At 44.9% G+C, this 12,920-nt stretch overlaps 1 protein-coding gene across 1 annotated transcript; it reads left to right on the forward strand.

The window, feature by feature from the left end:
- The first annotated feature begins 11,266 nt into the window (after positions 1-11,266).
- LOC139436389 (lymphocyte antigen 6B-like) lies at positions 11,267-12,645 on the forward strand. Its single transcript, XM_071207791.1, has 3 exons — positions 11,267-11,327; positions 11,839-11,943; positions 12,413-12,645. Exons 1-3 carry the CDS (start codon positions 11,267-11,269, stop codon positions 12,643-12,645), a joined length of 399 nt encoding a protein of 132 aa, XP_071063892.1.
- Positions 12,646-12,920: the final 275 nt, after the last annotated feature.

The following is a 12,920-nucleotide window of genomic DNA, read 5'->3' on the forward strand; positions in this document are numbered from 1 at the left end:
CATCTCTGACTGTCCTGTTTTTTCCTTTCTTCCTGCAGAATTCCCTTAAGAATTTCTTGAAGGGGAGGTTTCTTGTTGATATACTCTTTCAGTTTCTGTTTATCTGTGAATATTTTGAACTCTCCATCATTTTTGAATGCTAGTTTAGCTGGATAGAGTATTCTTGGTTGGAGATTTTTTTCCTTTAGTACCTTGACTATATCATACCACTGCCTTCTTGCCTCCATCGTTTCAGATGAGAAATCAGCACTTAATCTTATGGAGTTTCCCTTGTATGTGATGGTTTTCTTTTCTCTTGCTGCTTTTAGAATTTTTTCTTTGTCTTGAGCATTGGATAATTTGACAAGTATATGTCTTGGGGTGGGCCTGTTGGGGTTTATGACCAGTGGAGTGCGCTGTGCTTCTTGGATATGTACATCTGTCTCTTTCAGTAGATTTGGGAAGTTTTCATTCATTATTTCCTGCAACACTCCTTCTGACCCCTTTCCCTTCTCTTCTCCTTCTGGAATGCTTATAATACGTATGTTTGAGCGTTTTGCGTTATCATTCAGGTCCCTAAGTCCTATCTGGATTTTTTCTACCTTTTTATTGACCACTTCTACTATCTGTTTGATTTCCAATGCACTGTCTTCCACATCACTAATTCTCTGCTCTGCCTCTTCTAGTCTGCTGATATTTGCTGCAAGTGTATTTTTGATTTCTTGAATTGTGGTGTTCATTTCCATCATATCTGTTATTTTTTTGCGCATGTCTGCAATTTCCCCTCCAAGTGTTGTCTTCACGCTGCTAACCTCTTTCATTACTTCATCAAATTTGTCGGTGATAAATGTTCTGAGATCTTTCATTGCTTGTGCGAAGTCCTGCCCCCCTTCCTGATTTTCAGTTTGTTGATTGGATTCAGCCATGTTTTCCTGATTACTGGTTTGGTTTGTAGATTTTTGTTGCTGTCTTTTCAACATTTTTTCTTGACGGGTTTAATCAGTTCCTTAGCTTCTTTGTCTAGTCTTGGAGATTAATTAGCTGTTGTTTTTGCGTAAGTGTTATATCTTCTCTTTGTCACTTTGTTCTTCTTATTCCAATTTCTTATTGCTAGTTAAGCTCACTTTAAAGGAAAGTATTAGTGCTGTGGAAAGTCAATTGTGTAAGGAAGGAAAAAGTGTGAAGTAGTATTGGTGATATATGTTTACAAAGCAACAATATGAGTTCTGGGAGGATGGAGGTTAGATCATGTGAATTGTGTAGAGTTATAGTAGTAGGAAAGTACCTATAATGAGGTAGACGACTGAATATGGGAGGAATATGGTACGTACTAAGAGGCTATTGTTTTCATGAGAGAGGGAAAGAGAAAAGAAAGGTAATAGTTTCAGGGACGAATACCAGATGGAAAACTAAACAAATGTATTAGAAATTAAGAGTTAGACACTTTGTGGATCAAAGAAAGGGAGATGGAATATAGGAGAGATAGCAGATGATGGAGGATATCAAGTTGTAGGGGAAAGGGGATAGTGTAGATAGGCTAAATCTATTCACAGAGAAATGAGGCAGTGGAGGGTGAGGAAACCCAGCAAATGTGAGGTATTTCCTGTAGGACCTATTGTATTGTTAGGGTAAAATAGTATAAGAAGAATATTGGGGACAAGAAAGAGAGGATTGAAAAAAAAAAAAAAAGAACAACAAGAACAACAACAACAACAAAAAATAAAAAATAAAAAAACAAAAAAAAAACAAAGAACAGAGACCCCGCCGCCAGGCTCGGTTGGGCTCAGCTGGGCTCCGGTCCCCCGCCCGCCGCCCGCCGCGGCTCGGCTGGGCTCGGCTGAGCTCGGCTTTCCCGCCCGCCACCCGGCGGGGCATGGCTTGGCTCGGCCCCCCCCGCCCGCTGCGGCTCAGCCGGGCTCGGCCGGACTCGGCTTCCCCGCCCACTGCCCACCGCCGCGGAGCAGCGCGGCTCGGCTCTCCCGCCCGCCGCCCGCCGCCCGCCGCGGCACGGCTAGGCTTGGCTGGGCTTGTCTCCTTCGCCCGCCGCCCGCCGCGGCACAGCGCGGCTCGGCTCTCCCGCCCGCCACCCGCCGCGGTGCTAGCTGCCTCGGCTCCGCCTACCCAAGGAGGGAGTCCTCCACACGTAGCTGGGATCTCCGTGTATATTTCACAGATGGATCCTCTCTGTTACCTTCCCTCCAAATCGATGTCCAGACACCTCCGGACCAGGAAAAATCCCGAAACAGCCGGTCCCAAAGAGTCTCCGACGCCTCCCAGCCGATTCCCCCCAGGAGCTAGTAACCGGGAAGTTCACTCAGCCGCCATCTTGCCTCCCCCTCCTGAAAAGTCCCAAATTATATCTTATAGACCAGTCCTTTCCATTACCTTCCCACCAAATCGATGTCCAGACACTTCCTGCCCTGAAAAAATCCTGAAAAAGCCTGGTCCCGGAGAACCTCCAGCGGTGCCCAGCTGCCTCTTCCCAGGAGAGACGGCAAGGCAAGCTCACTCAGCCACCATCTTGCCGGAAGTCCCATATTGATTTTTAGACTTGAATTCCTTTGAACTTTAATGTCTTTGGACTTCAACATGAAAATGGATTTAAACTTTGATTCTTAATTTCTCCTTGAGAATCTGGTATTTGGATGGGGTTTGTATTAAAGTTCAAAGCATCTCTGCATTGCTGACATTTTATGATTGGAATGTCTTTATTCATTTTTATCTTTATGATATTGTTTAACCTCATTGCAGAACCTCCGATATGTTGGACAATATGACTGGACATTATTTGGGATGAGAAATAAAATTGGGATTTAATTTTAAATCTTAACACAGTGACCTTATTTCTTATTTAAATGATGTGCTATTCTGACCCATTTTAGCATCTTTTGATATAAGCCCCTTGTTGGAGATTTGGACCCAAAGGGTATTGGGAAAGAAAGAAAGAGAAAAGGGAGAAGGAAACAAAGAGAAAGAAAGAGTGAGAGAAAAAGAATGAGAGAGCTGGGATCAGGTAGTCTGCGAGTAATAACTCCTCAGACAACTTCATTGTTTACAAGGGGCTCTCTATATACCCCAGTGTACGTGAGAACAAGCAGGAATACGATGCCTCTGTGCCAATAAGCAGGAACACGTAGCTTATGTGTCATCAAGCAGCAACACTTATTAACTGTCAGCATTCCCCATAGTCTAAGGAATTCTAAAAAATCTTATCTCAAGGTGCAAAGTCTAAGTGTTCTATTCACTACAAAAGGTATGTGCTCATCTTTTCTTTCACCCTTTAACAGCTTCATCCCATTTGCCAGGAACTCTTAATTACCGCATTCCTTAGAGTTCAAGCGTAGCCATGGAGACAGCACTAGCATGGAGACAGCACGTCTCTCCTTGTGAGGCCACTGTGCCTCAGTTTCTAAAAGCCCCTGTCTACCAGGAGTCTCAGGAGATCCTCAAAAAGCTAAAAAGCTCAATGAAGATCAGAAAACATTATGTCGATAAACTGTTTAAGTCGTCCTTGGGGCGGTGAGCCACACCCCTGAGTAATTATAGCAAATAAGTTAACAGAAAAAAAGTAGGCTAGGGTATGTTGGTGGAGGATGTACCACTCCACTCCTATATATCCTCCTATAAAGGGAGTTTCATTAAGTTTACACTCTAGTCCTCTCAAATTATCATGCTCACTTGGCCAACATATTTAAGTAATGCCTCCAACCTGGCTTCAGTCAGCATTAGAGATAATATTTACTAACATCTACATTTTGATATTCATCAAACTGTTCAGGACTCATGCAGGGAAGAAGACATTATGTATTAGGGACATAATGGACTGTAAAGAGAATGGACTATTTCTGACAGATGACAACAGAGGAGAGTGAGTTGGCTGGTGATTCTGATGGGGAAGCAGCACAACCCAGGAGATGCACGATGAGAAGGCTGACTGTCCTGGTGGAACCCCACGGAGCTCCATACTCAGAGAAGGAAGGTGTCTTAGTTTGCCAGGTGGTTGACTTCACAGCAATTTATTGACTCAGTTTTAGAGGCTAGAAGTCACAAATCAAGGTGTCAGCAAGACCATACTTTTTCCCCAAAGCCTGTGGTGTTGGGGATGGCTTGCCGCAGCCCTTGGTGTGCTCTGGCTGCAGCTCTGCCTCCACGCATGGCCCGCCCTCTCTCCCTGCATCTGCTCTTCTGCTTACAGCTGACTTCCTGCTTCTGGTTCCTCCCTGTGGCCTGACTTCTGCTTCTGGTTTCTTCTCTTGATAAGGCCTCCACAAAAATGAATTAAGACCTGCCTCCACTCAAGTGAGCCATACCTTAACTAGTACCACCTTCTAAAGGTTCTATTTACAAATAAATTGACACCCACAGGAGTGCAGATTAAGATTAAGAGCATGTCTTTCACTGGAGAACATAATTCTATGTACCATGGAAGGTGTAAAGATATATAGTAGTGCTAAAAAAGGATGACTGACTGAAAGGGAACAGTCCCCCCTTTCTTCTCCCACTAAAGTGAGAACACTCAGCAACCAGGAAATTACTGAGTCCTCCCTCCAGGTCAGACCAACAAACAAAACACTGTAGAAGATTCTTCTCAAATAAACAACAATGGAATGCAATAGAGGAAAACTAAGCAGCTCATTAGATATTTGAGCCCTAGAAGAAAGCCCCTCTCATTTAGATATTTAACTGACTCCTCACAACGGCAAACCCCTAACCAGCTCACCCTGAAGAAAAGCTTCACAGCTTCACCAATCTCCAGAGAGCTCAGATAAAGTCAGTATCACTTTAGTCTTATGAATGAGCAGAAAACTTGGAATACCCACACATTTTAAGTAAGGCTGCAAATCAGTGAGAAAGATGCTTATAAAGACAAATGGATCTTTTTTAAAAATGGCAATAAAAATGTATTCTTCATTAAAAAAAAAAAAGATCAAAAACATGACACCAGTGAAAAATAGAGATAATTCACAATACAGAGAAAAGAAAACAAATCCTAGTTCTAAATTTCCTTAGAGAAATCCAAGGAAAGTTTACATTCATAAAACAAGAATAGACACTATTTTAAAATGGCACAAGGAAGTGTTCTTAGAATTAAAAATTAGAAAGTGAATCTCAAAGAGCGAATCCATTCCTGTGAGTGTGAACTTACTGTAGGTAAGATCTTTTGAAAAGGTTATTTCAATTAAGACCATTTCTAGTTTCTTAAAAAGATTTTATTTATTTCTCCCCACCCCTCCCCATTGTTTGCACTTGCTGTCTGTTTGCTGTATGCTCACCTTCCTTTTTTTTTTTTTTTTGAGACACCATGAACCAAACCCAGGACTTAAGCTGCCTCTGCTCCCTGCTTTGTTATGTCTCTCACTATGTTTTCCTCCTTGTGTTTCTTGTTGCATCATTTTGTTGCATCAGCTCACTGTCTTGCTTGTCTTCTCTAGGAGGCACTGGGAACCAAACCTGGGACTTCCCATGTGATAGGCAGAAGCTCAATCATTCAAGCCACATCTGCTTCCCCAGCTAAGATGTTTTGATTAGACCACTTCAGTAGGGCATGACCCATGGTGGATCCTAATCCTTTTTCTGGAGTTCTTTATTAAATGTGATGAATATGGTGAGAGAAACCCAGAGGAGCAGAGAGAAACCTTCAGAAGCTGAGAGGAAGCCATGGAAACCAGGAAGCTGAAGTGATCAGACGCAGAAGAGAAGGGAGACGCTGCTATGTGCCTTCCCATTTGTCAGAGGGCCCAGGACCAGGGGCAGCTGGTCTCTGGGGAGAGAGCATCACCTGGTGCCTTGATGTGGGCATTTTCATGGCCTCAGAACTGTAAGCTTTTAAGCTAATTAACCCCCATTGTAAAAACTAACCCATTTCTGGTATATTGCTTTTGGCATCTTTTAGCAAACTAAAATGCCTTCCTATAAAATATCTCATGGACAGACTGGCATATTAGTCAGCCGAAGGGGTGCTGATGCAAAATACCAAAAATCTATTGTCTTTTATAAAGGGTATTTATTTGGGTAGAAGCTTATAGTTACCAGGCCCTAAAGAGGCCAATTTGAGGTACTGTAAAGGGTACTTTCTCACCCAAAGTCTGTTGCTACGTGTTAACACAAGATGGCGGGTGATCTCTGTGAGGGTTCAGCCTTCCTCCTTCCTGTGAAGGCTCCATGGTCCCAGCTTCTTCTGATCTCAGGTGTCGGCTGGGGTAAGTCTCGTCTCTCTTCCTGGGGCTTCTCTCTTTCCAGGTTCAACTGCTCTGCTCGCTTCACAAGGCCAGCTGTGAACTATCAGGTGAATGGCTTGGCTCTCTCCCCAGGGCTCCAGCATCAAAACTCAACTCTGTTTTCCTTCTCCATGTGTTTACTTTTGTGTGACAGTCTGTTTTATCCCCCCAAGGGGATGGGGGCTCAGCCCTGCATGCCCTAATGATGTGGTCAAATAAAAGCCCTAAACTTGATTCAATAAAGTAAAAGTGAAACTTCTGAATCTAATACACTCTAATACACCCAGAGAAACAGACAAGTTTACAAAAATTCATAAACAAGATCAATATCTATAATCAGTAAGAAAGGAAACTTGGATATTGCAGAAATCTCTCAGAATGTATGATAAAAAGGAAAAGGGCATATAATTATGTTAGAAAACATAACCATTTAAGAGGAACCATTCAAGAGGTTCAAAATCTGACTAATCATAGTTCCAGAAAGAGAGAACAGAGAAAATGGGAGTTGTTAAAAAAAATTATAAAAGAGAATTTTCTGGTACTGAGGATAGTCATGAATCCTTCAACTGACAGAGTCAAACACCAACAAATCATAATTTTAAAAACTGCCACACATAGATATATCATCACAGAATTTTATAGTATTGATGATAATAATAAAGAAATAATAGAAAATATTAGTGAGGAAAATGATACATTCTCTAGAATTCCATATCCAGCAAACTATCAATCACGTGCATGAACAGAATACTGAATTTTCAGAATTTCCTCTCCCAGTTAGAAGATTCTGGAAGGGATATCTATGATCATAGAGCCTGTGATTGTAGCAGTTAGTGGGGTGTAAAACTGGGGGATCCATTCAGATAGGATGCCACAAACTCTTCTTTGACAAGATTCTTCACAGTGGATCCAAGGGGAACAAAGCATAAAATTCAGGGTCTGCACTTCCTTCCAAGGCAAAGGCTGCTCTCTGGTTTTCAGCTCCTAGAATCAAGCTAGGGAAAATCCCTGGAAGACTGACACTGGGTTACAGAATAAAATGTAAACATATATATATTACCCTGACAATATAAAATGAAAATACCAAGTTGAGAGGGTGAAAGGAAAAGAATGATGAGTACTAATATCCTTATCCTTATTGTACACATGGGTGGTCTAGAGATAATGTCTGTGTTTGATGGAAGAAATAGAGCCTGAGGCTTGGAGCTACTGATGGAATTTACAAGGAACAGAGGATACGATCCCACCATGTTGGTGTCAGAAGAAGGCATGGATGGTGAAAATGAGAAAAATCCTGCTCCTCCATAATAAAAAGTCAGCATGCAAAGCCTAAGATAAAGTTTAATAAGCCTTTCATTGACATACACGGAATAAACAACTAGAAACCTGAAACAAGGCAGGAGTTAGGGCTGAATGCCTCAGAGGGAACTGAAGAAGATGGATATTTTCATTATAATCACTTTATACTATTTTGTTTTATAACCATATACATCTATTACTTTGATTAAAAATAAAATTAAAGAAGATAATACATTTAATTATCATCCTAACCAATTCCAGAACTCATAAGTAGCTGCTTTAAGAAGATGCATTAAGAAATAGGGCTGATAAGGTCCTATTTACTTTAAACACAGCAGGAGTATTAAATACTCAGGATTTGACATTTATTTGAATCACTTTATTTCCCTGACCAACACATGTGTTTGCTAACATCTGGGAAAATGCAAAGGACTGCCAGGATATGGGCTATTTGGAGATGAGGTATTAAATCAACTTACCTAATGATAAGAGGTAAGCCAGTTAAAATGAGCTGTGTCCTTAATTGACAGGAGATTTGAGTATGTGGTGCATAAGGTGAAAGAATACATTCTATTCTTGGAGAAGCAGACCTCTTAAGGACACTTGCTTTCAATGGAAGTAAAACTTATTAAGTTTTATGGCTTAATAAAAATGATTTTGTTGAGTTGTAGGACATTTGGAAATCTTTATGTAGGCATTTCAAAATTTAGGCTGATTATCTCCATATTTAGAAAGAGAAAAGTTATATTAGCTAAGCCCCAAAGATATACAGCATTTCTAATTAAGGTTTATTTGTTTAGGAGCATTTCAAGTAATGGCTAACATATAATAACTTCAACTGTATTTAAATAGAATTCTGATTATCATCTCATAGCAATTATTGCATAGGAAGAAATTTATTGCAAGGCCTAACAGGCAGCGCCTAAATATATTTTGCTATGAGCAGAAACTACAGAGCAAACAGGCAGCTGGTTTTCAAAGCATGCATGCTTATGTTTGGAATGTAAATGTATGCAAATACCTCATTAAATATTTTATTGCTGTTTAAACAGTTTGCCAAGCTATAATTAATAGATAATTTAAAGGCTTCACAGGATCATTTCTCACCTTTAGTCTTCTATTATTTATTATTTGTCTCTCTTGCCATCTTAGGTCCTTCTGGATACATAGCTTTGGTCTAATCTAAAATCTAGTCTAAACCATGTTTCATTTTTCAAAAACACAATATTGTTCTCTTGAATATTTGGTTACAAAACATTTTAGCTTGGAAATATCTAGGGAAGAATTCAAAGGGAGATGCCATCCTCTCTCACCCTTTGTTTCATTTTTCCTACATTCTCCTTCATTTTCATGTATTATCTAATGGCCAAGAAAGAGAATAAAACAGAGAAAAAACCCCAGGCAATAGTGGGGCTGCCTGTTTTGTACTTAAGTCATCAAACCTTGCAGAAGCCCATATTAGCTTCCTTGGAGCATTGCAAAGGAGAAATAAAAGTCACAGTTATTACATTTAAATCATGGTTTTATTTAATTCATGCATGAATATCTGACCTAATTCAAAAAGGATTTGAGGAGCCTCCTTACAACTGCTATGGAGGACTCTTCTCATTCTCACACTCCACTTTCTACTCCACTCTCAGGAGCCAACCACTCCCTCGCGGCCATTGTAGTAAGTTGCTAATAGGTGGACGCACTGGTCAGGGAGGGTACTCTGAATATCAAGCAACCAGGAGGGCATGGGTGCCAACCATGCAGAGCAGGTCCCAGGCCACTGCAGTGCACGCTGGTGTGAGCACCAGAGCAGCTAAGTGAGGGTGCATCAGCCGAACGTCGGCCCTGCACACAATGAGGTCCATGGCTTAGCACCGCACCTGGCACCCTCTAGAAATACAAAAGGGCATAGGGAACATAAGAGTAAGAGAATGAGTGAAGCGCCTGGATGCACCCAGGAAGGCTTAAACCAGCCTTGGTCAGAGACAGGAGCCCTGGAGGAGGAGTGAAAGAGAAAGAGGAGAGAGATGGGGGATTTGGTGACCCTGAGTTTGAACCAGTTTAGCTGTATGAGGAAACCAGATTCCCAAAGCTCTGCATGAGCCCCCAAATCTGAGCTTTTATAGATCACTTGGCCAGAGGAGCATGGGATGGTGCTGAAGTTGAAAATGGTTCTTTGAGGCTCTTTGAGGTGAATTCGTTTCGGGGGGCTCCTGCAGAGCTTCAGGAATCTGGTATTAAGTAATTTATCTGATATTAATTATTCTGGTATTAATTTCTATTCTGTGTCCAATTGTCCCACAGGCTTTAGTTCTTTAATGCAGGGAGTGTGCCTGAACTAGGGCAGTAACAGTGAAAATGAAGACCCAGATTCCTGTGCCACTGACAACAACAGAAGTGGACAAAAGAAGAACACGCAGCAAATGGACACAGAGAACAGACAACTGGAGCTGGGGTGGGGAAAGAGAGAGAAACAAATAAAAAATAAATCTTAAAAAAAAAAGTGTATGGAGGGAAAGTGGATGTGGTTCAAGCATTGGGCTCCCATCTATCATATAGGAGGCCCAGAGTTCAATGTCCAGGGCTTCCCGGTGAAGGCAAGCTGCCCCACACAGGAGTGCTGGTCAATGCAGAGAGAAGGCAAGCAAGAGGACGCAATGAAAAGATAACAGAGGAGAGACAAGAAGAGACATAGCAGAACAGGTAGCTGAGGTGGCACAAGAGAATGATTGCCTCTCTCCCACTCCAGAAGGTCCTAGGTTCAGTTCCTAGAGCTGCCTAATGAGAATACAAGCAAACACAGAAGAACACACAGCGAATGGATACAAAGAGCAGACAATGGAGGGAGGGGGGAAATAAATAAATAAATCTTTTTTAAAACACCTGTATGGAGGCATCATGAGTTACCTCCTTGAGTGCCTGAGAGGAGTGAGGGTCCAGCCTACCTGCTGGCAGGTGCCTGGGATGCCAGGATGGGACCAAGTTAGTCTGGAAAGCTACAATGATGAGGTAAGTTTGAAATCATGGAACTTGGGGTTCTATGGCTCCTGGAGTCCACAACAGAGCATATTCCTACCACTTAAAATGGTGGCTTTGTTGGAGATTGCCAAGGGAGGGTTTGTCAGGTGGAAAGAGAACAGATCCAAGGGCAGCATCATGTTTAAGGCATGAGGACAGGAAGAGAGATCAACCAGAAATGGAGGAAATCCAGAAGTGAACACTGCCGTAGGATCCACAGAAAGAGTGGCCACTGGGAGGCCACAGGATGGGAGCCCAAGTGCTCTTATCTCAGGGGTCTTTGTCTCCACCAGAAGAGAGTACATGGAGACTCCTAGCCAGGGTACCTGAAGTAAGACCCAGGTGGAGGAAGTACAAGTTCTACCCCAGCTTGATGAAGCTGCTGGGCCAAATGGTTGACCAGAAGGCCAGCTCGCTGGTTGAAGCACAGTTTGTCTTAGGCAGCAAATACCACTTTCATGACCCCTGTCCTCTTATCACTAACAGTAAAGGTAGACTTTTTGTGACCCCTGTCTCTTCTCACTAACAGTAAATATAACCTTTCATGACCACTGTCCTCTTATCACTAACAGTAAATATAGACTGAGAGAAGCATTCCCTGTATGAAGAAGGAAGTTTCAGAGTGTAAACCAATTCTCGGATTAGTGTGAGTCACCCAGGCACACCCGAAGGACCCAGGCACTTGTGCCCAGAGGAGGAACCAGGAGTGCGCAGCTGCATAAGGCCAGTCACTGCTCTCAGCTCCCCAGGAGGGGGACACCATGGCTGGGGCCAACATGAAGGCCCTGACCCTGCTGGCTGTGCTGCTGTGCTTGGAGGAAGGTGAGACCCCAGGGCTCCTCCCTGGTGGGGGGCCTCAGGGGACCCAGGCTTGCTCTGCAGGGCTGAGGAGGGAGGTGGGATGTGCTTTCCTGGCATGGAGATGATGCCATGTGGCTCACAGGTGTGTGCCCATGTTGAGCTGACATGGGGCCAGGTGTTGAGGACTTGGCCGTCCCCCATCTCCCTCCCCCTCCCCCATGCCTATCGGGTGTCCTCGAGTTCACTCGTCCTGCTCCTCACTTTTGCCCACCCTATTCCTCCTCCTGGGACCTCCCCCACCCACTCACCTATGCGGTGCTTCCTGGCCCTCTCTATCCTCTCCGTCTCTGGAACCCCCATGCCCCTAAGTCCTGCACCCAGTTCTCTCCTGGGCCTCTGGGTCCTGGGTCCTGGTCCCAGCCTCCTCACCCAGACCTCGGCGGGAGGCCTGGCTCCCTTCCCTGCTGCAGCCTAGCCCCGTCCTTGTCACCAGTGACTCACTGCCCAGGGTTCTGTGCCTCTTTTGCTTCAGGCTGGGCCATCAAATGTCACAGCTGCACTAACCCCAATGGAGTCACCTGCCAAAACGAAACAGAATGCCCACCCTCTGCCACAGCCTGCCATTCGGTGACAGCAAGTAAGTCCTCTTCCCTGCCACTCCCAGGCTGTGGTCCCCCTCGAGGCAGAGGTGGGGAGTGGGCCTGAGACTGAGGTCAGGAAACACGAGGATGGCAGGGGCAGCACGGAGGAGGGCGGGGAGGAGAAAGGAAGCTGCCAAGGGTCAGGGCATCCAGGTGGCACGCTGGACGGTGGGTGCAGAGGCGGGGCAGTGGGCGGGTCTTCTCTACCTGAGGCTTCCGTGAGAAAGAGTCCTCGGGGGGCGGGGCTTCCTTGTCCCTCAAATACACCTGAGAGCGTCAGCCAGACCCCAACCCCAACCAGAGCCCTCCACCCTGGCTGCACCAACTCTCCTCAACCTCGAGTCCAGCCTGAGCACCCTCAGCCCAGCAATGTCCCCCCTCTCTGGGGACCGTGGGTCAGGGGACTCAAGTCAGGGGGAGGCCAGAGCAGACCCACAGCCTCTGCATGTCTCTTCCATGTAACAGGGTATAAAATGAAAGATGTGCAGCAGACTGGAACAGAAAAATACTGTGTACCTTCCTGCAACATGTTCCCTGCTATCAAATCCAGAGAACCCCTCCTAGAAATGCAAGTCTATCACTACTGCTGCAACACTGACCTGTGCAATGGGGCCGGGGACCAGGGGCCAGGGGACAACACCGTGGGGCTCATGCTTGTGGCCAGTGTCCTGACCACCCTCCTGGGCGCCTCTGTATGAACCAGCACGGGGGTTGATGTGGAGATGGGCCAGGAGGTGCAGCTCCTGGGACCACCCAGCACCTGCCCCCGCTGAGCCAGGTGCCTGTGGAAGGCCTTGGAGCTGGAGCAGGGGGAGGCAGAGGCGGGCAGGGCTGCCCGCTCCCCGGGGGCCCACCGCAGAAGCTCCTCCCGCTCAGCGAGTCCCCCAGGGCTGCAGATCCGCCCCCCAGATGCCCTGGGGACTGTGCTTCCTCCGTGTGCCCTACGCAGCCCCTTTATGCCCTAAGTGTCCAG

This window comes from Dasypus novemcinctus, chromosome 14, assembly GCF_030445035.2.
Source record: "Dasypus novemcinctus isolate mDasNov1 chromosome 14, mDasNov1.1.hap2, whole genome shotgun sequence".
Classification (NCBI taxonomy): domain Eukaryota; kingdom Metazoa; phylum Chordata; class Mammalia; order Cingulata; family Dasypodidae; genus Dasypus; species Dasypus novemcinctus.

Coding starts and splice junctions, on each gene's coding strand:
- LOC139436389 (XM_071207791.1), top strand. CDS start 11,267: ATGGCTGGGGCCAACATGAAGGCCCTGACCCTGCTGGCTGTGCTGCTG. Junction 11,328..11,838: donor GCTGCTGTGCTTGGAGGAAG/GTGAGACCCCAG, acceptor CTTTTGCTTCAG/GCTGGGCCATCAAATGTCAC. Junction 11,944..12,412: donor CTGCCATTCGGTGACAGCAA/GTAAGTCCTCTT, acceptor TCCATGTAACAG/GGTATAAAATGAAAGATGTG.